At 51.0% G+C, this 25793-nt stretch overlaps 2 protein-coding genes and 1 non-coding gene across 6 annotated transcripts in view; 1 reads left to right on the top strand and 2 right to left on the bottom strand.

Moving 5' to 3' along the window:
• GRAMD2B (GRAM domain containing 2B) overlaps positions 1 to 4357 on the top strand; it is a 99349-nt gene extending 94992 nt beyond the window's left edge. For all 3 annotated transcript variants that reach the window (XM_038769686.1, XM_038769685.1, XM_038769687.1), the window contains exons 13-14: positions 2214 to 2304; positions 3149 to 4357. In XM_038769686.1, coding sequence (XP_038625614.1) covers positions 2214 to 2304; positions 3149 to 3190 — 133 coding nt within the window. In that variant the 3' untranslated portion in view covers positions 3191 to 4357. The remainder of the gene's footprint in view (positions 1 to 2213; positions 2305 to 3148) is intronic.
• Positions 4358 to 10720: 6363 nt separating this feature from the next.
• On the bottom strand, positions 10721 to 10858 carry LOC119948231. The gene has a single exon (XR_005456642.1). It is a non-coding gene; the product is annotated as a small nucleolar RNA SNORA7 (small nucleolar RNA).
• Positions 10859 to 13902: 3044 nt separating this feature from the next.
• On the bottom strand, positions 13903 to 24568 carry LOC119948122 (phosphorylated adapter RNA export protein-like). Of its 2 annotated transcripts, XM_038770022.1 has the most exons (6): positions 24486 to 24568; positions 22518 to 22602; positions 19944 to 20527; positions 17619 to 17739; positions 16351 to 16434; positions 13903 to 14873 (listed from the first exon to the last, which is right to left on the bottom strand). In XM_038770022.1, exons 1-6 carry the CDS (start codon positions 24566 to 24568, stop codon positions 14646 to 14648), a joined length of 1185 nt encoding a protein of 394 aa, XP_038625950.1. In that variant the 3' UTR covers positions 13903 to 14645. The 2 variants fall into 2 exon arrangements, with proteins under 2 accessions (XP_038625950.1, XP_038625951.1); XM_038770023.1 differs by lacking the exon at positions 17619 to 17739 and having other exon boundaries at positions 14793 to 14873.
• Positions 24569 to 25793: the final 1225 nt, after the last annotated feature.

The raw sequence follows: 25793 nt of genomic DNA, 5'->3' as shown, positions 1-25793 counted from the left end.
CAGTAGGCCACACTACTTCTCCTAAGTGCTTAGTACGGTGCTCTGCACACAGTAAAGCCTCAGTAAATACCATTGATTGATTGATGGGTGGATTGATGGATCATAGCTGGGTTACTGGCTCTAATCGGATTGCCGTGATGTTGTCATGAAGTGCCTTAGAGAAAGGCAGTGTTTAATCAGTCAGTCAATTGTATTTATTGAGTGCTTCCTGTGTGCAGAGCACTGTACAAAGTGCTTGGGAGAGTACAGTGTAACAATATAACTGACACATTCCCTTCCCTTTTCCCATTCAGGGTGAGCAGGGGATCCCCTAAGTTGGACCGTTGAGACCCCAAGAGAGCCAACGACCACCTCTTCTGCCTCATCAACAAGGAGCTGACCCATGTCCTGGGCCACCTATTTATATTGGATTTTTGTTTAGGGAAAGGGGTTTTCCACTGCCAGCACAATGTGGGCATTTTAGTTGTTTTTCTAGTAGTGGTGTTGGCTTGCACCTAGCTATCCACCCTCTCTTACCAGGTCCCCCACCAGACCAGTGGCAGATATTGAGATAGTCAGATGGGTTTGAGGATGGAGTCTTTGGCTTTGAAATAAAACCGGTTTCCCCTCACAAACCTTGCGTTTGCTAGCCATGATTTTGAGTATCTACATTTATCATTCAGTATTTCCCCTTTGGCCCCCATAGTTAAGTGCCCTTTGGCATGGCTACACATCAGCTCAGCTCTCCACCTGCCATTTCAGGTGACCCCCCCCTCCTCCCCCCAGCTCTCGCTGTATCGTGCTCTTTGTGGCTGTGAGCCAGGATCCATGCTGTGTGTCTTGCTCCTGATTTCGTCACCTTTAACCAATGGCCTCTAAGCCAAAAGTGAGTGTGCAGTCCGTGAAGAGGGCAAGAAAAGCGATGTGTATGGAAAAGAAAGTGGAATAGTTGGACCTTCTAGCTTGTGGAGGGGGTTTGGTGCTTGTGAGGAAGCATTTGGTGGGAACACATCTGCAGTAAGAACCATCAAGGGTGAATACACCACTACTGATCTGGGGGACTGTGCAGAGAGAGGAAAGAGAGGCCCCAACCAAAGGACTTTGACACTCAATCAGCTCTCTCTCTCTAATTTCCCATCACTTCTCTTCCACTACAACCCCGCCAACTCACCTCACCCATTTTAATACCAATGTACAATGCTTTGAACTCATCTCACTGTCTGCCAACACCCGGCTCATACCCGCTTTTCTGCCTGAAATTCCTTCCCCTTTCACAACCACCAACAGACCACTGCTCTCCCTATCTTCAAAGACACCCTAGGAAGCCTTTTCTGACTAATCTTTTAACCCTCCTCCCTATTTCTCCCCACTATGCACTTGAGTCCCTACAGTCAATCAAAAAATGGTATATATTGAGGGCCGACTATGTGCAGAGCACTGTATTAAATGCTAGGGACAATACAGCACAGTTGGTTGAAACGTTCCCTGCCCCCAAGGAGCTTACAGTCTAGAGCACGTAGTTACTCCCCTGCCTCCCCCAAATCCCACGACATTTATGTACATAGCTTTATACTCAGTTATTTCCCATATCTGCAATTTTATTGTCTCTCCCCACCACTTGATTTTTGAGCTCTATGAGAGCAGGGATAATATCTACTTCATTATACTCGCCCAAGCTCGGCCCAGAAAAAGAAGCAGCGTGGCATAGTGGATAGAGCACAGGCCTGGGAGTCAGAAGGTCATGGGTTCTAATCCTGGCTCTGCCACTTGTCTGCTGTGTGATGTTGGCCAAGTCACTTCACACTTCTCTGGACCTCAGTTACCTCATCTGTAAAATGGGGATTGAGACTATTGAGCCCCGCATGGAACGGGGGCTCAATTTGCTTGTATCCACCTCAGCACTTAGTACAGTGCCTGGCACATAGTAAGCACTTAACAAGTACCATTATTATTATTAAAAAGCACTCAATAAATACTCTGGACTGACTCAAAGGAGGTAGTGGTAAGGGGGGTCTGGGCAGGGAGAGACAACAAACCCAAGGCTTCTGACCTCTTTGACTGAAAGAAAATTAGCTGGCAGAGGTGGGGAGGAAAAATAAGCCCCTCCGTTTACTGAACTTTAACCCACAACAATATTGAAGGATTGAGGGGTGGGGGCAGGGGCACTTAACCCGCACATGTCCCTGTCTGCTTCCAGAACTGCATCACTTCCATTGCTTTGTTTTCTCCTGCAGAAGGAAAATGTCAGGTGTGGGATCTCAGGTGCTTACCAACCCGGATTTTGTCTGTGAAGAGCTAACAGCTAACATAATAAAATTAGAAAAGGTAACTTTCCTTTTTTCCATCTTTCATGTGACTTCAGGCTGCTCTCTGTCACAGTGCAGGGAAACATTGTGGCCTAGTGGATAGGACATGGGCCTGGGAGTCAGAAGGACCTGAGTTCGAATCCTGGCCCCGCCACTTGTCTGCTGTGTGACCTTGGGCAAGTCACTTCACTTTTCTGTGCCTGTTACCTCATCTGTAAAATGGGGATTAAGAGTGTGAACCCCATGTGGGACATGGACGGTGTCCAACCTGATTAACTTGTATCTACCCCAGCACTTAGTACAGTGCCTGGCACATAGTAAGCACTGAAGAAATACCATTAAAAAAAATGCCAACCCAAGGTCCAGAACAAGGTGGTTGTGGTGGGGATGGAGCTGGTCAGCAAACCTGTCCACGCCCCAGCTTGGTATCCGAGCAGCCACACTGAGCACCTGAAGGGGACCACCCTGCCCTCTCGCCTCAGCTCTGACCCGTCCAGCTGAGCATCCTTACCGGCCACTTCCACTGCTTGAAGTGCTGGGCCCCGATCTGCCTGTTATTGCCCAGCGAAGCCTCTCGTTGACCGTGGGCACTCCGGCAAGCAGTTTGACCCCAGACACAGAGGCTTGTTGACTAGAGGGGGAGTTCATTCCCAACACAGCCTCGTTTGGGACCCGCAGTGGGCAGACCCCGCTCGCCCATGGCTCCGGCCTCTTGGTCATTGACCCAAGTCAGCAATGTCTCTGCCCTGTCAGCTTGGGCTTTGAGGAGCCCGAAAACTCTTTCCAAGCTTTCGGGGGGTGGGGGGAGTGTTTTAATTGTATGGGGATGGTTGGTAACAGGGCTTCTCTTCTGCCATTTCAAGATACAAAACAACCTGCAGAAGCTGCTCGAGAATGACAACTGACTGACCTGGCCTTTCCAGGTCACCTTGATGCCTTCAATTCCACTTTAGCAAGCCCACTCTGAGCCACAGGAGAGAACTCAGCCAGCGGAGACACGATCGGCACCGAATCCAAACTGCAGGAAAAAAGGAGGTGACCCCAGGTGGCTTGTTCTCGGGCAACCTAAGTTTTTAACCTGACACTCTGAGAACTGTTTCATTGCCTCTCCTGAAGAGAGCTGATCCTGTCTCTGGAGAAGGAAGGATTCTGCAGGACCACCCAGAAATCGGAGGGCTTCTGTTCCTGCAGAACGGCACCCCCTCAATCTCTGAATTCCTTCCCATCCTTGGCCTTTAGTGCCCCGACTCCTAACTCAAAAACCCAGGCTCTGCCAAGTCCGTGGCCTGGTCCCCCAAAAAGGTAAGCATCCCAGCCGTACAAAACCACAACGGTAGATCTGTTCCAACAAGCAGGTCTCCTGTGTGGTGGCTTTGTACTGCTGTTCATCTACCCCTGAAATAACCTGCAGGTTTTACAGTGCTCAGAGTGGGCTTGAAAATCGTAGGAGGCAACGTGGGCTAAACCTCTGAAGTTCGAGTTTTATTTTGTTTTTGGTTATGGCTAATAGCTGGTTGTCGGTAATGTTCTCTGATTATGGGAGCTGAGGGACATGCAGCAGAAGGGCCAAATTAGAACCTGCTGGGTTTGGCAGTTTCCGCCCTTCTGAGTCCTCCCACAGCACTTGTGGGTGACATGTTGGCAAATGTAAAACCATGAGATGTAGAAAGTAGAGTTTGGCTGTGTTTGAAACCTTTCCAAAGAGTAGTGTATGAGGGGAAACACACAAGTCCATGTCAATACTCAAAAGACTGATGTTTTTCTCCTTGCTGCCTCAAATTAAAAATGTAGTGGTTCGCTAATTTAATTTACCATTTGGGTTTGTTGGTTGGTTCCATTAGTAATTATTTAGGATTCTTTCGTGTCTGTACATATAACATATTCTATTTCCCTGTTATTGCATTTTATGATCATTTCTGTGAAATGTACCCTATGTTAATCAAATAAGCTAATAAATTAGATAAGTTGGTCACATTGTTTTGATTTGTTTTGTTAAGACCACAGGATCAGGGCACTGCTAATGTTCTGGGCATTGCTTGTTCCACCAGTGGCTTTTAATAAATGTTTATTGTTAAAAATATCCAGCTGGCCATTTCTTTTGTTTAAAAATAAGCCCAAAAATTGGCCCAGGCCAGGAGACACACTGGAGGGAGAGAATTTTCTAGTAGAAACGAATTAAATGTATATGTAAATTTGGCAGTATCCTGAGGTGTTTCTTATTTTGTCTGAGCACTTCTTAATGGCAGCTTTATTGGTGAGATTCTCCAGCATGGTTGCCGCAAATTAAGCAGGCCGAAAATAAAAAGTTTTCCTAAACAAGTCGAAGTGGGTTTAAGGCTTTCCACCAGCGGTTGGGACAGAAGAGCCAAACACTGTGAAAAACACCATGAAACCTTGAACAGTTTATCCAGTTTACTGGACGCCTACTGGCACATGTCAAATTTGAGATGTCAGGAGGCCATCTAAGAAGAGATATCCCCAAGGTAGGAGGAAATGCGAGACTGCAGAGAAGGAGAAGGGTCAGGGTTGCAGAGGCCATTTTGGGAATTATCCACGTAGAGATAGCTGTCAAAGCTGTGGGAGTAAATATGTTCTGCCGGGGAGTGGTTGTAGCTGGAGACTAGAAGCGGACCCAAAATTGAGCCTTGAGGGACCCCTGCAGCTAAAGGGTGGTAGGCAGAGGAGGAAGCGGCAAAGGAGACTAAGAAGGAACAGCCAGAGAGATAATGGTATTTAAGCCCTTGGGAAAATACAACACATTGTTGTTGGTGGACGAGATACCTGCCCACAAGGAGCTTTACCATCTAGAGGGGGAGACAGACATTAAATAATGTAAATTAGATAGGGGAATTGGCTGAGTGTAAGGATATGTACATAAGTGCTGTGGGGCTGAGGTTGGAGTGAATATCAAGTGCCTAAGGGGTACAGATCCAAATACATGGATGGATTGGAGGAGATAGGAAGAGAACCAGGAGAGGATTGTTGTCGATGAAGCCAAAGGTGGATAGTGTTTCCAGGAGAAAGGAACGGTCCACAGTGTCAAAGGCAGCTGTGAGGTCGAGGAGGATTAGGATCGAGTAAAGGCCATTGGATTTGGTGAGAAGGAGGTCATTGGTGATCTTGGTGAGGGTGGTTTCCATGGAGAGGAAGGAGCAGAAGCCAGAATTCCGGGGGTCAAGGAGAAGAGGAAGTGGACATCGTATTGTTACATCATAACAGTAAGTTAAGTTAATTAAATTAAGTTATTAAGTTAAGTTAAGTTAAGATCCACCCTTTCCTCTCTATCCAAACTGTCACCACAGTAGTACATTCACTCATCCTAGCCTGCCTAGATTACTGTATTGGCCTCTTTTCTGACCTCCCAACCTCTGGCCTCTTTCCACTGCAGTCCATACTTCACTCTGCTGCACAGATTATTTTTCTACAGAAACGTTTAGGGCATGTCATGCTCCTCCTCAAAAATCTCCAGTGGTTGCCTATCCACCTACATATCAAACAAAAACTCCTCACCATTGGCTTTAAAGCTCTCCATCACCTTGCCCCCTCCTACCTCACCTCCCTTCTCTCCTACAACCCAGCCCACACATTTTGTTTGTCTGGTGCTAACATTTTCACTGTGCTCGTTCTCGCCTGTCTCAACACCAACCCCTGGCTCACCTCCTACCTCTGGCCTGGAACACCCTCCCTCCTCAAATCTGCCAATTACTCTCCTCCACTTCAGAGCCTTACTGAAGGCACATCTCCTCCAAGAGGCCTTCCCAAACTAAGCCCCCTTTTCCTCATCTCCCACTCCCTTCTGCATCACCCTGACTCACTCCCTTGGTCTTTCCCCCTCTTCCCACCACAAAGCACTTATGTATATATCGGCAATTTTATGTATTTATATTGATGTCTGTTTACTTGTATTGAGGTCTGTCTCCCCCCTTCTAGACTGAGCTTGCTGTGGTTAGAGATTGTCTCTATTGCTACATTGTACTTTTCCAAGTGCTTAGTACAGTGCTCGTCACACAGTAAATGCTCAGTAAATATGATGGAATGAGTGAATGAATGAAAAGTGGAGGCATCGGGTATAAACTCACTGAAGGAGTTTGGAAAGGAATGATAGGAGGGAGATGGGATGGTCACTGGAGGGTGCAGTGAGGTCAAAGAAGGGTTTTTAAAACCCTCTCCTCCCCACAACTTTCCCATCACTGTTGACAACACCATCATCCTCCCTGTCACACATGTCCACAACCTTAGCATTTTCCTTCACTCATCTCTCCCCTTCAACCTGCATATTCAGCCCATTACCTGCATATTCAGCCCATTACCTGCATATTCAGCCCATTACCAAATCCTGTCAATTCTATCAATTAATCATATTGTGTTACTGTGTGCAGACCACTCTACTAAGAACTTGGAAGAGTACAGTACAATACAGTTTGTAGCAGAGCCTAATGGAAGACAGCATAGGTCTGGGAGTCAGAGGACCTGAGTTCTAGTCATGGTTCCTCCACCTGTCTGCTGTGTGACCTTGGGCAAGTCACTTAAATTTTCCGTGCCTCAGTTCTCTTGTTCTGCCTCCTACTTAGAGGGTGAGCCCCATGTGGGACAGGGACTGGGTCCAACCCGATTATCTTGTATCTACCCCAGTGCTTAGAACAGTATTTGGTCCATAGTAAGTGCTTACAAGTACCATAATAATTATTGTCATTATTATTATTACAAGAGGATTGTAATCACATCTCTAGACTGCCCCTTCTTCATCCAAACTGCTGCCCCACTGATCCAAGCACTTACCCTATCATTCCTTGACCATTGCATCATCCTCCTCACAGACCTCCTTGCCTCCAGTCTCTCCCCACTCCAGTCCATACTTCACTCTGCTGCCCAGATCAGTGTTTCTTAAAAATTGCTCTGCATACATCATCTCTCTCCTCAAAAACTTCCAATGGTTTCCCATTCATCTGCACATCAAACAGAAACTACTCACCTTCGCCTTTAAGACACTCAACCTCTCTCCCTACCATCTATCCTCATTCCTCTCCACTACAGCTGTTGCTGTTGTTATTATTGCCCCATGAAAGAAAATCTATCAGTCAGTCATTTCCATTGCACTACTGAGCCACAGCATCAGAACTTCAACCCAATCCACTCCGGCAGCCTGGGCCTCTGACGGTGAAGTGGAAGGAGTCTAAGGATCTTGTTCGCCTGAGTGACAACCATCCTGTAAGGTAAGCTTGTATTTTCCCACCTAAATGTTTCATCCCTTCTGCTCTTTTTCTCCAAGTTCCTCCAACCAGCAGGCATCAGCAAGTACTAGTGACAATAGCAACACTCAATGGCATTTATTGAGGGCTCAGTGTAGGCAGACTGCTTGGGAGAGGACAATAGAGTAGCGAGGCATGATGGCTGCCTTCAAGGAGATAGATGAGTGCAGGGGAGGGTGGGTGGGTAAAGGGAGGCAGAGGTTGGGGCTGTCAGCAGGAACCAGGGTCAGCTGGTTTAGGAAACAACAGGGAGGGAGAGGGGGAGCCCCCATCCTGCTGGTTCACTCTGTCCTCTCCCACAGGACAGAGGCAGTCTAGGGTGGAACCCCACCCCTGAGTGTTTGATTGTCCTGGGCCCAAGGCAGCTGTATTCACCTGATGGGGCAGGACTGGGCATCTGTAGGGCCAAGTCACTCCTGGAGCCACTGCTTCCTCCTTCTAGACCCAGTTTTACCCTTCCACTCCTAACCCTTTCCCTGGAGAGGGTGCTGGTGTGCTGGGCCCACTAAGTCAAGGGGACTCCAGAATGGTTCACTACAAGCACCTGATTCTGTCTGTCTCTGCAAGCCGAGGCTACCAAGTACAATCCTGTGACTTTCTCCAGTTCTATCCAGGCAGACAGCACAGACTGTTCAATCACCAGAGAAGCAGTGCAGCCTAGTAGATAGAGCATAGGCTTGGGAGTCAGAAGGATGCTGGCTCTGATCTCCTGGTGAACTTGGGCAAATCTCTTAACGTCTCTGTGCCTTGGTTCCCTCTTTTGTAAAATGGAGATTAAGACTGTGAATCCCACGTGGGACAGGGACTGTGTCCAACCTGACTTGCTTGTATTCACCCCAGCGCTTAGTACAGTGCCTGGCACATAGTAAGCGCTTAACAAATACCACAATCAATATTATTATTATTAATAATAATCACCAATTGCTTCGCGAGGGGAGATGTGCCAGTTTCATGGATAGCTGGGCATCCTTCACTTGCTGTCAAAAGGGAAGGTGGGTGGAATTCATCCTGGCACTGCCACTGGCTCAGCCTACTGACTTTCTTTACTCAACAGGCCTCTCTCTGCCCTTGGAATGCCCCCCCCCCCCCCGCAAAACACACACACACACACACACACACACACACACACCACACACACACACCCCCCATGTGGCTTATTTTCTATCATGCCTTGTCCCACTGCAGCTGACCCTGTCTCTTCCCTGCCCAGCCCCGCGCCTGCATCTTCCAAAGCCACAGGGCAGCGGGGGAATGGGACAGGTGCGCCGGTGTGAGGAAGAATTATGTTCAGTTTGCCTGCAAAAACAAGTAGTCGACACCCAGCTGTCGCTAGCCCAACTCTGCAGTTTCAGTCTATGCAACAGACACTAGGAGGCAGCGGATAAGCACAACTCCACCTTCTCCCTCAACCCAAATAAACACTCAAATGACTGGGAGAGGCTGGATGAGATATGGTTTAGGGACATGACGTGAAAAGGGAGAAAGAGGAGAGGTAGAATGTTAACCAAAGGGGTCAGAGTGGGAGGATTTTGTCTTGGCTTTTCTCTTTGGTGTCTGTTGGAAGGAAGTAGGAGCACATACCTGTGGTCAGTGCCCAACCAAAACTCAGTGAGAATCCACTGGTGAGGATCACTCTAATGTACGTCTCTGGTGGCAAGTATAGAAATAAGGCACTTTGGTAAATAAAAAGCAACTCCATCTTCCGTCTAAGCCCAGTTGCGTTGGAACTGGGTGCAGAGATGCAGATAGAGAAGGGCCCTCGCTTTCCGGAAGATGCAAATTCTGCATCATTGGCAGGGGATGGGACCACACTCCACTCTTCAAGTCCATCCTTGTCCCCGTTCCCATGACTTGGATTGGGCTTTAGGGACAGGGCTAAAAGGGGAAAGAGGAAGGTAGGCAGCGAATGGGCTGGGTTTGCTGCAGCAGCTGCAGTCACTGCTGTAGTTAGCTTTTTAAGGAAAAAAACCACTGGTTCAAGAAGGGGAGATGAGTGGGGATTGGTGTGTGAGAGGGTGGCAAAAGGCAGCTGTGAACAGGAGAGCATGGGGAGGAAACTGATTGGATGTACAGAGGTGGGCATTACATATGCTGAGGCTTAGGAACAGCATAGCATATACTGTCTACTTATAGAAATTGTGCTAGAGGGACAGTGAAGAAGCATGGCCTAGTGAAAAGAGCATGGGCCTGGGAGTCTGAGGATCTGGGTTCTAGTACCAGCTCCATCACTTACCTGCTGTGTGACCCTGGGCAAGTCACTCAACTTCTCTGTGCCTCAGTTTCCTCATCTGCAAAATGGGGATTCAGTAACTGGTCTCCCTTAGACTGTGAGCCCCATATGGGACCTGATTATCTTTTATCTTAGTACGGTGTTTGGCACATAATAAATGCTTAACAAATACCATTATTATTATTCTTGAGTTGCACATACTGTGTGGTAGTCGTAACTTGGGATGCTCCTGCACATTTATCAATTTGTGGTTTCTTGTACTCCTCCAATTAGATTGTTAGCACATTGTGGACGGGAACATCTCTCTACTCTCCAAGTACTTAGTACAGCTCATTGCAGGCTCGAACCGCTTAATAAATTCTGTCTATGATGATGCTGTTGATGCCTAACGCATCTTTTGCATCTCAATGACATTTCCAGTGTTACTTATTTGTCATGTTTTCTTATTTGATCCATTGTAGCCCAGTTCCAGTTAATCTTTGCCAGGTAACTTTTGCCATTCTCTCAAGTTAAATTACTGTGTAATTAATTGTTTCAGCTGCTTGGCTATTTTAGTGGGGTGGTTGAAATCTGGTTCGTACAATATTCTTGGGCTTTCCATAAGTCCTCATTCCTTATGCCTTTCATTCAGTCGTATTAAGTGCTTACTGTGTGCAAAGCACTATGCTAAACTTCTCACTAATTTGGTCTCTAATGAAGGATGCCGAGAACTTCATATACCCCTGCTTTGACTTAAATTGTGTGGTAATTGGTTGTCTTGCCTTACACTGTCGAGTCGTTTCCAACCCACATCCCTCCCAGAACGCCCCACCTCCATCTGCAATCATCCCGGTAGTGTACCAATAGAGTTTTCTTGGTAAAAATACGGAAGTGGTTTACCATTGCCGTCTTCCGCGCGGTAAACTTGAGTCTCTGCCTTCGACTCTCTCCCGTACCGCTGCTGCCCAGCATAGGTGACTTGTAGCAGATTGCCTTCCACTCACTAGCCACTGCCCAAGCTAGGAATGGAATGGGTAGGCCTCTGCTTGACTCTCCCTCCCATAGCCAAGACTGGTAGAGTACTGGAAACTCTCCAGGTGGCATCCTGAGAAGAGTGGTAATTGGTAACTCATATATATATATAAAGAGAAGCAGCGTGGCTCAGTGGAAAGAGCATGGGCTTGGGAGTCAGAAGTCATGGGTTCTAATCCCAGCTCTGCCACTTGTCAGCTGTGTGACTTTTTGGGCAAGTCACTTAACTTCTCTGTGCCTCAGTTACCTCATCTGTAAAATGGGGATGAAGACTGTGAGCCCCATGTGGGACAACCTGGTCATCTTGTATCCCCCCAACCCAGCGCTTACAACAGTGCTTCGCATATAGAAAGCACTTAACAAATATCATCATCATTATTATGCTCCTTTGTCCTTCTTCCTCCTATCTGCAAACTATTTTAGGGTCTGTCTTGCCCACAAGAATGTATGCTTTCTGAGGAGAAGGATCTTGTCTACTAACTCTTGTACACTTCCCAAGTGCTTGCTACAGTGCTCTGCACACAATAGGCACTCAATAAATACTATTAATGGACTGATTAGCATGGCTATCTTCCATAAATAGTAGTCCAAAAAGAGCTGGGTTATCTGGCTATAGAGAAACTTTGTCTGTCCTGAGTGACTAAAGTTTTTTTTTAAAGAATAGTTTTTTTTCTTGTAGTATTTAAAAATATTTTAACCTTCTGGAGAGCCTCTTTTAAATGTTGTCTTTTTGCTCTCAGGAACAAGTCCCACTTTCATAAAACTTTTCAAGTAATAAGCAGCATTTACAATAGACCTTAAATCCACAGGTGCTTGTAGTTTATCTAAACTTAGATAGTCATTTTTTCTAACTCAAATTCTGACTTCAATTCACTCATGTATAAGGCTGTATGACTTCACTTGGAGTCAAGCTCATCACGACATGTATTTAACCAGAAGTTATGAGTTTCTCTACTAGAAGATTTAACTGTGTACAAATAACTCTCCCTTTCTCACTCTCTCACTCGAAACTTTCTGGGCTCTAAAATCCAACACTGAATAGCTTATGCACAATAGTACCATCTAAGGGAGCATGTGAAAAGGATTCCATCCATGTCTTGGTGCTGCCATGCTGACCCCCATGCTGCCTCCCTGGAATCCCACACCAATTCTCCTCTTGCATCATCGAGTAACTTCCACCTCAACCCACCTTCCACCACCCTGGCGGGACAGAGGGAAGCAGCAGGAGCAGCAGCCTGGAACTGCCCCGACAAAACCTCGGGAAGGCTGGGGCACTGCTGCTGTAGCAGTCCCTGTGGCCGCAGTTGTAATGGTCACTTGGAACAGCAAGGAGCCTGAAATTTTCTGCTCCTCCTGCCACAAGACCCTCCCGATTTTTGGTCTCTTTCTTATGTTGTCTTAGTGTTTTGTTTCATCTTACCTTGTGTACTTGTCACCAGTCTTCTTTCCTCCTTCTTATATTTTGTGAGCCCTCTGAGGGCCAAGGACAGTGTTGAATTCCCACCTGTATATTCTTTCCCGGTGCTTAGTACAATGTTCTGTGCATAGGAAGTGCTTAATAAATATGATTATAACTATTAAATTTATTAACCACTTACTGTGTGTGAAATGTTGGGTTGGGTACCAGGTTATGAAATGGAGCCCTGTCCCCCTTGAGGCTCACAATCTGTCTTATCCCCAGTTCCACAGAGGAAACTTGAATGGATGGAATGTCTCTTTTGAGCGCCGAACTATAATGAGAGCATGTACGTGGCCCCTACCTATCTCTTCCTACCTCACCTCACTTCCCTCCTCTACATCCCAGCCCGCACATTTCGCTCCTCTGGGGCTAACCTTCTCACTGGGCCTCCATCTCGCCTGCCTCGCCGCCAATCCCTGGCCCGTGTCCTGCCTCTGGCCTGGAAAGCCCTCCCTCCTCAGATCTGCCAGACAATCCCCGTTCAAAGCCTTACTGAAGGCACTTCTCCTCGAGGAGGCCTTCCTGGACTAAGCCCCACTTTTCCTCATTTCTCATTCCCTTCTGTGTCACCCTGACTTTGCTCCCTTTGCTCTTCCTCCCTCTCCCTGCCCCACAGCACTTATATATCTGTAATTTTATTTATTTATATTGATGTCTGTCTCCACCCCACTACGGACTGTGAGCTTGTTGTGGGCAGGGATTGTCTCTCTTTCTTGCTGTACTTTCCCAAGCACCTAGTACAGTGCTCTGCACACAGTAAGTGCTCAATAAATATGAATGAATGAATGCATGAATGAATGTAAGAAAAGTGGAGGCATTGGGTATAAACTTACTGGAGGATTTTGGAAAGTAATGATGGCGGGAGATGGGATGGTCAACTGAAGGGTGCAGTGAGGTCAGTGAGCCACCAATGTGGCGGTGTTTTCTTTCCCCTAGTTTCTGGGCAGTTATCGTCGGTATCTTCTGCATGAGATACAAAATTAATGCTCTAGAGGAGTGACTTGCGTGCCTGGCTTCCTTCCTAGAATTCCATGATGCTGGGCAAGATTTTTGGCTTCTTTCTAAGAATTTTTGGGTCTGGGCTTCTGTTCTTGAGACACAATTTGGCAAAGAGCATGCTTCCTCTTTCTCAAGGCTCTTTGCTCTCTAAGAAACTTCACAGCTACCCCAAAGCTCAGATCTGGACCTGGGAATAGCATCTTGGCTGCCAGATACTGGCCATCTCTGGGCCCAGCCACTTTCCATTTTCCACACTATAGCATTTGCTTAGGTGCACTCAGTTACACTTATTCTTACTAATTTAATACTGATTGAAAACTTTGCCATTTCTCGTTGGGAGTTGGAGATTTTTCACATACTGAACTGGCTGATATCCTTCCACCTTCTTTCACACCATTTAAATGCTTAATGCTCATATTTCTCATTTTAAAACTAGAAAAAGGTTGCACACGTGAACTTTGGGGTAGCTATGCATAATTTGGCTTTTTGGTTTCCATTCTCAAAACAACTGTTCGTAATCTTTCCCATTAATTCTGGAAACATTTCTGCTATATGAACCACCCATGTTATTATTCTTTAAGAAAAAATGCATTTTGAGATTTTAGGGAAAAGTTGGATTTTTTGTAAAGATACTCAAAAGGAGGTAGGAAGCCAAGTAAATTGCCAAAGTTTATTTTTGTTTCCACACATCAAACAGATCAGACTTTGTGTTTGAAAGGCAATCAGTTTGGACCAAATTAAGGTTTAGGTTGAAACCTCACTGTAAATAATGTGTCCCTCACTCCTCAGGGTTAAGACTAAGAAGAAGATGACTGGACTGGTGAAAATTCTTGTATATTGAGCGGTAACAACTAGATGTCATGGTTCTCTGCAGTCCCAGAACTGAAAATATAAACTAACAGTTCATTTTCAGCTGCAGAATTGGGTCTCTTTTCTAGGAATAGCCCCGAAAGAATCATGTACAGAGTAGGATCAGTTTGGATGGGACTGTTCTTTAAAATGGCTCATACAGATCAAGAGATACTAGTGAGCAAGTGAATACCCCAAGTCACGTTCTATCTTGTGAAGAGCCTTGACTACATATTCTTCTAAAGAAAAAGAAATGACCCAAGCAAAATTGAAACCAGAAATGCCCATACTGCCCTTCAACAACTGTTTAAATTGTTTCACATCAACATTAAATTTAAAATTCAAGTTAGAAGAAATAAAAAGAAAACCCTATACCCGTCATATTAGATTCTCTTAGATTAATTCCCCAGATATGAAAGGAACCAATGCCTTCCCCAGCCCAGAACTTTGCTTGACCACACTGCAAACAAAAATCACCAACATGGTCCTAATCAAACAACATAAAGACTAACTCTAAGGTTTTTAAACAATTCTTGTTTTAAAAAAACAGATTCAGAATACCATTAAGAAAGCTCACAATCGTGAGGAGGAACAAACTTGACTGATTCCTCTGAACCTAACTGTTTCACTGCATTCTTTGAATCTTCCGGAAGGGCCAATGCTTTGCTTGAAGGATCACAATCGTCTTTCAAATTGTGATATTTCGGTTTTCCCCTCCAGACTTGTAGGCATCTCTTGGTAGCATCCTTTTGATGTATATTTTTGCATTTTTGTTCCTCACAGAAAATTTCCTTTAAAAAAGACATCAATTTAATTAACCATCAAATAATGAGACCTTGCTAATAAATATTCTATAGAGGCAGATTTACACAATTGGATAGAAATTTCAGTTCTGCCCAGGCTGGGAATTTAATTCAACCGACTACTGGGGGGGGGGCGGGGAGAGAGACAGACAGAGAGACAGACAGAGAGACAGAGAGAGGAAAAAGTGAGACATAGAAAAAACATCAGGGGAGAGATTGCTTTCCTCGAGCAAGGGCTTTGCAAACAGAGACTGACTCTCAGTGGACTGATCCCATCGATGCAGCCAGAAATTCTCCATAGGTGTACACAGTGCACAAGGAAGCAGCAGTCATGAGTCGGTCTTTTGGCCACTCCCACAAGTCCCAACAGGATCTCACCAAGTAGAAGTTGCATACCCTAACTCAGAACCTCCCTGATTCGGCTGTAAATACATTATTGTCGTCGTATCATTCATCGAGAGTTGGCTGAGTACCCAATTCTGGGCAATTTTTGGTAGCATTAACAATAATAATAATGGCATTTATTAAGTGCTTACTATGTGCAAGGCACTGTTCTAAGCGCTGGGGAGATACAAGGTGATCAGATTGTCCCGCAGGGGGCTCACAGTCAATCCCCATTTTACAGATGAGGTAACTGAGGCACAGAGAAGTTAAGTGACTTGCCCAAAGTCACACAGCTGACAATTGGCGGAGCCGGGATTTGAACCCCTGACCACTGACTCCAAAGCCCGTGCTCTTTCCACTGAGCCACGCTGCTTCTCAGAGGATCTGACCTTGGTTCAGGAACCACTCGCCCATTTACAATATTGTTCCTGTGACAAAACTGGTTGCAGGTTACATCCTTTTGACTTGACATGCAGACTCCTTGAACCAATTGCACCATATGTCCCAGGACTGCCAGTATGTATATATGCGCCTCACTATCTCTCATAACATTGCCACCAGAATTTCACCCAAATCTCCCAAAGATGGATGGAAGAATGGAGCAGGGGATGGATGGAGGGAAGAAAGGGGTCTTTACAGGATGGGAAGTGTAAAGGCAAAGGGGAGGGATGATTGGAAGGCAATGTTTTCAAGCTATGATTTCATCAAAGCTTTCCCACATCTTAGCAGTTGTCCAGGGGTCCACTGGGTCCATGGTGGGCCAGCTGCAGAATAATTCTTTCACCTCTCAGAAGATGGACTACAAGCCTGATAGCGCATTATGTCCACAGGGAGGGGCCAAGGACAACTTGGTCAACCTCGTTGAACCGCACCCATTACCAGAAGGGAAGCCTGCATGTGAAAGTACCCGGAGACCGTCTTGTTCTCTCCCAAGCTCCTAGTACAGTGCTCGGCACACAGGGAGCACTCAACAGATGCCATGGATCGATCGATGGTCGCCACAGCCTCATGCATGGTTCTCTGAGTAATAGCTACCGAGTCTCCCGTTCCCCGAGCGGCACAGCGCCAACACGATTTTTACCTCAATTTGCTCGGCGGTTAGGCTCTTAGTGTTTCTCAAGACATTCAGATAGATTTCTCCAGGTGTTTTTCTTCCACTTCCATCCTACGTAAATGAATGCAAGCGTCAATTATATTCACCCACCCAACAGACCATCAGCTAGACTCGTCAAAGCCCGCTACATCAATTAGATGTCAGACTCATCTGTATTTACTGAGGGCCTCCGGTGCACAGGGCACCAAACCAGGCACTTGGAAGGACGTAGAGAGAGTGACAGACACGGGCCCTGACCAGCTGCTGCATGCATTTTTATGGTATCTGTTACTGTACATCAAATACTGTTCTAAGTGCTGGGGTACACAGAAGTTACCCCCTTGCACTGAAGCGAACCCTCAAGTGGATACATTATACCATGACTTCAAAGCCAATCTCTAGTAGTGCAGGATAGTAGCGGCCTGCTGGGAACAGAGATATGCTAGATATGACCAGGAATGCACCAGTCTAAGCTCACTGAGGGCAGGGAATATTTCTGTTATATTGTTCTGTTGTACTCTCCGAAGCGCTTAGTACAGTGCTGTGCATGCAGGAAGTGCTCTATAAATATGACTGATCAACTGACTGGGAAGCTTCTCAGCACCACCTCTGCCCCAGGGCAGGTTGGATGGAAAGGGGGGGGGGGGGTATCTATCCTTCGCTCTCTCCCCGTCAGGGTGACCCAGAGTGGGGTGACCTGATAGGGCCGTTGCCATTGCTGGGTGCCAGGGCTTTGCCTTTACCCCCTGGCCTGTGCCCCGAAGCGATGGCTTCCCTCCCTTACCGTCTGAAGCCGACCCTGAGCCTTACTGCTCTTTCAGCTGCCTGAGCCACACAAGAGAGTAGAAAAAATTCCATTTCCTGGGAATTCCAAATGTGGACCACTTACTAGAGTTGTTGGTGAGAAGAACCGGGGTTTACCTGGAGTAGATACAAGCTGATCAGATGGGACCCAATCCCTGTCCCACATATGGCTCACAGTTAAGTAGGAAGGGGAACAGGAATTAAATCCCCACTTTACAGGGCAGGAAACTGAGGGCCAGAGGAGTTAACTGACTCTCCCAAGGTCACACAGACGGCAAGTGACTCCCAGGCCCGGGCTTTATCCACTAGGCCACGCAGAATGATTCGTGACAATAAGGAAAAAAAGAAGGTCCCAACCACGAGGCAAAAAAAAAAAAAACGATCGTCTAGAAGCTATCCAATAGGCATGCCTTGCTATGGAAAAGCATTAAAGGAGGGCAGTTCTTCCTCACCGGTTTAAGGATTCCGCCTCTTTGTTCCACTTCGACAGTTTCTATCAGCAGTTCAATTGCTTTTTTGGTCCCAATTATTCTCACTGCTCGGGCTATCAGCTCTTTCTGCGGTACCCGTAGCCTACACGGAAAGTCACGAAAAGTAAATTCTGCACTCACTCTCGGTTGTTATCATTTGCAGGGACGAGAGACACCTTGGAAATCATTTTGCTGGTAGTATGAATTACCTGGAATCTGTCCAGCCATCTACGAACTGGGGAACTGTCCTCGTTTCAAACGCACAAAGCTTATAGCGGAAGACTACGTTTTCCAAGTCTCCACCTATTAAGACGGATTTTCTATACCCACGGAAAAGTTATCACATTAGTCCAGAAACAAGACACCACTGAAGTAGCTATTCACTCTCCACTCGAGGTCCCTCTCTGGTCCAAGAAACAACCCGGCCAGACAAACCTCAAGTGATATTTCCCCTCCTACCTGACTGGGAATCCTCACGACAGGATTCAAACTTCACACTGCCCGAGAAGTCTCCCTGACGGACCGCTGGCCTGTTTTGGCTGGTGCTCAGATGAACGAGCGGGTCCCAAAGACAAGGTGCTCTGTGACTTCTAAGAAGACCCATCCCCTCTCAGGGTCACACCCCGAGAGTTTCCAGGACTCTACCAGTCTCGGCTACAGGACGGAGAGTCAAGCAGAGGCCTACCCATTCCATTGCTAGCTTGGGCAGTGGCTAGCGAGTGGAAGGCATTCTGCCACAAGTCAACACTCACCCATGCCGGGCAGCCGCGGCAAGGGAGAGAGTTGAGGGCGGAAGCTAAAGTTTACTGTGCGGAAGGCGGCAATGGTAAACCAAGAAAACTCTATGGATACACTACCGAAACAACTGCAGATGGAGAGAGGGGCATTCTGGGAGAGATGCATCGTGGTGTCGCTGTGGGTCGGAAACGACTCGACGGCATAAGATAAGACAAGACGACCCAAGCGGGAGTCCAAGATACGTTAGAAAATTATGGAAAACTGAAACGCCGAGAGGCCGACTCTGCTCCGCTGTTGTTTATCAATCGTATTTATTTGCTGTTGTTGTTTGAGAAAGCAAAAGAACCAACAACCACAAAAGCCAAGACCCCAGGTCACCTGCCTCCAGCCGGAAACACCTCAAAAGGAAAGCAGCAAATCGTAAAGCAACCGTAGGATTTGGCTGGATTCTCCAGGCGGGTCTGGTTCTGGCCGAATTTCCCCCCCAAAAAACAACAACCAGAAATTCTACCTCACCTTCGAGCCCTGGCCAACTGGAAAATAATAAAATCGAAAACGATACGCCATACGGGAACTGGCATCTCTGATTCATCCAGACAATTTCGAATCATCTCTTCCTCAGCAACGCGACGAGCCTATTAATCTTTCCGAGGGCAAAAATCCTAAAGCGCTGCAAACATCCTCCAGGAGCCTGATTCGTGTCTGTGTCAAAGCTGCCCTCCCCTCTCCTAGCCACTTCTACATCCTAGAACTTGGCACCCTGGCGACTGAGACAAGAGAGCGCAAGTATTGCTCGCGGCCTTCGCACCTCAGAATCGAATCGTCTACCGGCAGAAGCGAAGACGACAGCAAACAGAGAAGCGGCTTAGTGAATTTCTTTCAGGTTGACTCCTCGGTTTCTCCCGCGTGCCTGGGCACGGGGTTTCCCGCTAAACCATGAGGCTGGTTTAAATGTCGGCGAGAAGGAGCGAGGCCTCGCGGACAGGACACTGGCCTGGGAGTCCGGGAGGACCTGGGTTCGATTCCTGACTTGCCCGCCTGCCTGCCATGTGACCCTGGGCGAGTCACTTCCCTTCTCTGTGCCCCACTTACCCCCATCTGTAAAATGGGGATTAAGACCGTGAGCCCCATAAGGACCACGGACTGCGTCCACCTGGATTGGCTTGTGTCTACCCCAGCGCTCAACACAACGCCTGGCATGCAGCGATAGTCATAACGACAACGATAATGGCTGTGGTATTTGTTAAGCGCTCACTCTCCCTCAGGCAACGTGCTAAGCGTTGGGGTGAACGTACAGGCAAATCGGGTTGGACGCTGTCCCCATCCCATGCGGAGATCCCAGCCTCAATCCCCATTCTACAGATGGGGGAGCGACTGAGGCCCAGAGAAGCAAAGTGACTTGCCCAAAACCACGCAGCAGACAAGTGGCGAAGTGGGGATCAGAACCCACGCCTTTCTGATTCCCAGGCCCGTGCCCTATTATCCGCTCCACCATGCTGCTTCCCGTGTGTTTTAACCCAGACCGTGAAAAGAAAATAGAAATGTAAATAAAAAAATTGGAGTTCTCACCTGCGGGAAATTTCCCTTGCCACTATTTCCTCCGAGCCCGCCTCAGGAATATCATGGTATCTTTTGTAATTCACTTTTCGTCGCTCTTCCGGATTTCCTTCGACGGGTCGTTTGCGTTTGGGACGGCGCATTCCTACATTCTCTTCTCTCGTTCCGATGAGGGAGGCACCCTGCCCGCGTTCGGCTGGCTCTTGCTGTCCTTCGTCTTCCTCCCAAACTCTCGGGAGCTTGCCGGCCACCAAGTGATTCTTGGCCCCTGCCTTTCTGCTCTCAGTAGCACTACCCGTGATTTTCAGCTTCTCAAACTGGGCGACTAACTCATCCTGACTCCAGTCCAGGAGCACTCCGCTGGCCCCGTCGTCGCCGGCCTCCCCCCAGCCCCGGGCTGGCAGCTTCTGACTGCGCGGGACAAACGGGATGGGTGAAGGGCCACAACGTTTCTCCCGCTTGGCTTTCCACGGGAGGTCGTCGGCATCCAAACCGGAGGAACCGTCATCTCTAGCTTTCTCGTGTTTCATCGCCCATTTACGTTTAAGGGCAGCGGTGCGACTCGGCCTGGAGGGGCCGCCTCCAGCCAACACCCTCTATGAAGGAACGACACACAATGAATGGCACGGGAAAAAGCTTTGGAACCGCCCCAGTGCTCGATACGGTGCTCGGCACCTAGTAAGCGCCTCACGAAGACCGCAATCGTCGTCACTGGATTTCTTCATTCATTCATTCATTCATTCATTCACTCATTCATTCACTCATTCATCCATCCATCCATCCATCCATCCATTCAATCAATCGTGTTTATTGAGCGCTTACTGTGTGCAGAGCACTGCACTAGGCGCTGGGGAAGTACAAGTCGGCAACATCATCATCTTCTCATCAAGAGCATTAGGGTTTACCACTGTGGGGCCAAAGCGGCAGGGGTGGGCGGGGGCTTGTGCCCGACCTTCCACCGACGGCTGCCCGCTTTAAAAAAAAAAGGCGGGGGGGGAATCGGGCCGGGGGAGGAGAGGGTTCTTCCCTTTCCTCTCCCTCCAAACGTCCACGGCCCCGGTCCGGGCACTCGTCGAATCCCCGCCCGGCTCACCTCCTGCGTCCGCCTGCTCACCGGTACGCGGCTGCTCGGCTCTACGCTGGATCGGCCAATCGATCGATTGGTGGTACTTACTGAGCATTTACTCTGCGCGGAGCACCGCAGTCGGGCCTCGGGAGATTACCCTACGCCCGAGTCGGCGGACGGGTTCCCCGCCCCGACGGCGCGCAGAGGGGGAGAGGGTCGGGCAGTGAAGCCGGCCGGTGCCGCTCCGCGGGCCCGACCTCGACGCCATCGGTCTGCGCGGCGACGGCGGTGACCGCCTCCCCCCGGGCTCCGCCGCCTGCCGAGCGGCCGGGGGGCGCCCCCGGGCTGGGGGTCCACCGTGGCCTTCCCCATCAGCCTGAGCCCGCCGCCGCCCCCCCCCCGCCCCCCGCCCGGGGCGAGCCCCGCATCCCGGGCCGGACCTCGGGCGGGGGCGGCGGAGGCCCGCGGGAAAGGGAGCCGGGGCCAGTCGCGGGGCGGGGAGTCTTTCCCGGGAGCCGATGGTCCACACGGAAAGCCTTCATCCCAAACGGCGAGCAGACCAGGGCGGGGAAGGGGGCACGGCCCCAAACTCACACCCAGGGCCGTCTTTGGTGGCACCTCCCGGCCCGGCCCAGAAGCGTGGGCAAGGGTGGCGGGGGGGCTTGGGCTGCTGCTGCTATGAAGCCTGCTCCTCCGGGCTGCACACGCGGCCGTGAAGCCGGCTCCCCGGGGCGGCACACGGGGCTACGAAGCCTGCCCTTCCGGTGATGCACACACGGCTGTGAAGCTTGCTCCCCGGGGGCGGCACCCACGGCTGTGAAGCCTGCTCCCCCGGGGCTGCACCCACGGCTGTGAAGCCTGCTCCCCGGGTGATGCACACGCGGCTGTGAAGCCTGCTCCCCCGGGGCTGCACCCACGGCTGTGAAGCCTGCTCCCCGGGTGATGCACACGCGGCTGTGAAGCCTGCTCCCCGGGGCTGCACACACGGCTGTGAAGCCTGCTCCCCCGGGGCTGCACCCACGGCTGTGAAGCCTGCTCCCCGGGTGATGCACACGCGGCTGTGAAGCCTGCTCCCCGGGGCTGCACACACGGCTGTGAAGCCTGCTCCCCGGGTGATGCACACGCGGCTGTGAAGCCTGCTCCCCCGGGGCTGCACACGCGGCTGTGAGGCCTGCTCCCCGGGTGATGCACACGCGGCTGTGAAGCCTGCTCCCCCGGGGCTGCACACGCGGCTGTGAGGCCTGCTCCCCCGGGTGATGCACACGCGGCTAATTCGCCTGCTCCCCCGAGGGCTGCACAGACGTAGGTGAAGGTTTCCCGGTAGGTGTTTGGGTGTGGGGGCGCGTCCCTCCTCTCTGTCCGTCCTTCTGAAGCCTCCCGCTCCCGACCCCCCCACGCCCTACAGAGCCTCCCCCACCCCTCTCGCCGCTTGCCACCCCCCTGCCACCTTTTCCTTCCCGCCCATTGCCGGTCATTTGCGCTGCGGCGCATCGGGCGCGGCGAGCCCACGGGGCGCTTACCTTGGGCGCCGCCCTGGGCGGGGTCTTCTCCTTGGTGGTCCGCGCGGCTCCGTGAGGGCCCGGGGCCGGCGGGAGCTTTGGGGTCCTGGGGGCGGGGGGAGGCCGAAGCCGTCGGGCCCGGGCCCCGGGGCTCCCCCTAATCCCGCCCGCCCCTCCAGACCGTCCATCCCACTCTCCTCCGCCCGCCCGCCCCGGCGCCCCCACGCCCCCCATGGCGGGCACCGTCTCCCTCGGCTCCGCCCGGCCGCCCACGCCCCCCCACGCCCCCCATGGCGGGCACCGTCTCCCTCGGCTCCGCCCGGCCGCCCACGCCCCCCCACGCCCTCCATGGCGGGCACCGTCTTCCTCGGCTCCTCCCGCCCGCCCCGGCCCCCCCCACGCCCCCCCACGCCCCCCATGGCGGCCACCGTCTCCCTCGGCTCCTCCCCCCCGCCGCCCCCGCCCCCCCCCGCCCTCCATCTTGGGCACCGTCTCCCTCGGCTCCTCCCGCCGCCCGCCCCGCCCCCTCCATCGCCCCCTCGGTTCCCTCCCGCCGCCCTCGCCTCATCCTCTCCATCGTCTTCTTCCCGCCGCCCTCACTTGGTGGTTTTTGTCAGCTTCTTGGCGGCCCCCCTCACCTCGCCCGCCCCCTCGACTTCTTCCGGCCGCTCTCACTTCGTCCTTTTCCTCCGCTTTTTCCCAACTCCCTCACCAAGTCCTTTCCCTGGGCTCCTTCCCGCCGCCCCGTCCTCGGCCGCTCCCTCAGCTCCTTCCCGCCGCCCTCACCTCATCCTTCACGTCAGATCCTTCCTTCCCTGTGCCCTCACCTCGTCCTTTCCCTCAGCTCTTTCCCGCCGCCCTCAGCTCGTCCTTTCCCTCAGCATTTTCCCGCCTCCCTCACCCCGTCCGCTTCTTCAGTCTTCTTCCCTCTGCCCTCTCCTCGCCCTTTACCTCAGCATTTTCCCGCCTCCCTCACCTCGTCCGCCCCTTCATCTTCTTCCGTCGGCCCTCGCCCCGTCCTTTACCTCATCATCCTCCCGCCTCCCTCCCCTCGTCTGTTCCTTCATCTTCTTCCCTTGGCCCTCGCCTCGGCCTTTGCCTCTGCTCCTCCCGCTGCCCTCACTTCATCCTTTCCCTCAGCTCCTTCCCTCGGCCCCCCACCTCGTCCTTTACCTCAGCTTTTTCCCGCCTCCCTCACCTCTTCCGTTCCATTCATTCATTCATTCATTCATTCATTCATCCAATCGTATTCATTGAGCGCTTACTGTGTGCACAGCACTGTACTGAGCGCTTGGGAAGTCCAAATCGTCAACATATAGAAGCAGTCCCTACCCAACAACGGGCTTTCCTCGGCCCTCGCCCCATCGTTTACCTCAGCACCTTCCCGCCTCCCTCATGTCGTCCGCTCCTTCATCTCCTTCCGTTGGCCCCCGCCTCGTCTTTCCCTCACCTTTTTCCCGCCTCCCTCACCTCATCCGCTCCGTCATCTTCTTCCGTCGGCCCTCGCCTCGTTCTTTACCTCAGTATTTTCCCGCCTCCCTCACCTCGTCCGCTCCTTCATCTTCTTCCGTCGGACCCTCGCCTCATCGTTTACCTCAGCGTTTTCCCGCCGCCCTCACCACACCCGCTCCTTCGTCACCTTTCGTCGGCCCTCGCCTCGTCCTTTCCCTCAGCATTTGCCCGCCTCCCTCACCTGGTCCGCTCCTTCATCTTCTTCCCTCGGCCCTCGCCTCGTCCTTTCCCTCAGCTTTTTCCCTCCTCCCTTGCCTCGTCTGCTTCTTCATCTTCTTCCGTCGGCCCTCGCCTCGTCCTTTACCTCAGCGTTTTCCCGTCGCCCTCACCTCGTCCGCTCCTTCGTCATCTTCCGTCGGCCCTCGCCTCGTCCTTTCCCTCAGCATTTGCCCACCTCCCTCAACTCGTCTGCTCCTTCATCTTCTTCCCTCGGCCCTCGCCTCATCCTTTCCCTCAGCATTTTCCCGCGGCCCTTACCTCATCTGCTCCATCGTCTCCCGTCCAGCCCCTTTGGCCTGGACGTCCTGGTCCGGCCCGTCGCGGGCAGGAGCGGTAGCCATGTCTCCGCCCTGACACCTCAGCGAGGCACCTGCCGCCGCTCGCGCAAAGGCTTCTGGGCCTCGGGCCGGTCGCCGCCGACACCTGGGCCGGAGCCGCACGCCTACGGCCCCCCCTCCCCCAGGGATACCTTGGTCCCGCCCGACAACCCCCCCCCTCGCGTCACCTTGGCCTCGCCCAATTCCCAGCCCCCCCCGGCCCCGCCCAACGTCACTTAGGCCCCGCCCAATGCGCAGCCCCCCTCTGGCCCCGCCCAACGTCACTTAGGCCCCGCCCAATGCACAGCGCCCCTCTGGCCCCGCCCAACGTCACTTTGGCCCTGCCCAATGCGCACTCCCCCTCTGGCCCCGCCCAACGACACTTAGGCCCCGCCCAATGTGCATTGCCCCTCTGGCCCCGCCCAACGTCACTTTGGCCCCAACCAATGCGCAGCGCCCCCTGGCCCCGCCCAACCCCCAGCAATGCTCGGGCCTAGCGCAATGCCCAAGGCCAGCTCAGCCCCACCCAGCGCCGTTCCCAGAGACGCCCGCTGTAAGCCCTGCCTACAAACTCCGTCGTTGCCTACTGTCCCGGGCGCTCTTCAAAGTCTCCCGCACGCAATAAGCGCTCGAATAAATACCATTGATCGCATGACTCGGTGACTATTGAATTCGGATTCGACTGAACCCCAACATAGTTGTGGCCTTTCCTAACTAGACGTGCCCTGGTTTCCCTTTCAATCGGACAGAGAGTCCGTACATTTGAAGAAGGGTCTCCGGGAGGTCGCAGAAACTGATGCAAAGACATACGCCCGACAGTGTGAATGAACAAAACACAAGTTTATTGAAGTCCGCAAATATGAGGTAGAGCGTTGCCTTTCCCGGCCCGGAACTTTTCTTTACCACGTTGCCGACGGAAGGAGTCGACCTAGCCTAAACCGAATGACCAAGCGACTCCCCGTGAGGGATTGAATCGCAGGTTTTTTCGGAGGGTTGGGGTTTTTTAATACTCAGGCTACCTTTAAAACCATCTCCAAATCTTGAGAAGGATCGGCCTCGATCGCTTTCAAGGCGTCTCATTTGTTTTGCCTCTTCCTGCCTTGGAATCTCCCGGAGAGGTCAAAGCCTCACTTTTGTGTTGCAAGTCAGAGTTCCCCCAGAAAGAACACCATCTTTTGGAAGAAGAGGTGAATTTTCAAGCCTGCTTCCTCCATTCCCTGCCTACTTGGAGCTTTCTGTTCTTAATCTC

This window comes from Tachyglossus aculeatus, chromosome X4 (assembly GCF_015852505.1).
Source record: "Tachyglossus aculeatus isolate mTacAcu1 chromosome X4, mTacAcu1.pri, whole genome shotgun sequence".
Classification (NCBI taxonomy): domain Eukaryota; kingdom Metazoa; phylum Chordata; class Mammalia; order Monotremata; family Tachyglossidae; genus Tachyglossus; species Tachyglossus aculeatus.
Note: the sequence above shows the minus strand (reverse complement) of the source record. Positions and strands in the feature narration are given on the sequence as shown.

Coding starts and splice junctions, on each gene's coding strand:
- LOC119948122 (XM_038770022.1), bottom strand. CDS start 24,568: ATGGCTACCGCTCCTGCCCGCGACGGGCCGGACCAGGACGTCCAGGCC. Junction 20,528..22,517: donor CGCCCAGGGCGGCGCCCAAG/GTAAGCGCCCCG, acceptor GTTCCTTCATAG/AGGGTGTTGGCTGGAGGCGG. Junction 16,435..17,618: donor GAGGCGGAATCCTTAAACCG/GTGAGGAAGAAC, acceptor TCATTTACGTAG/GATGGAAGTGGAAGAAAAAC.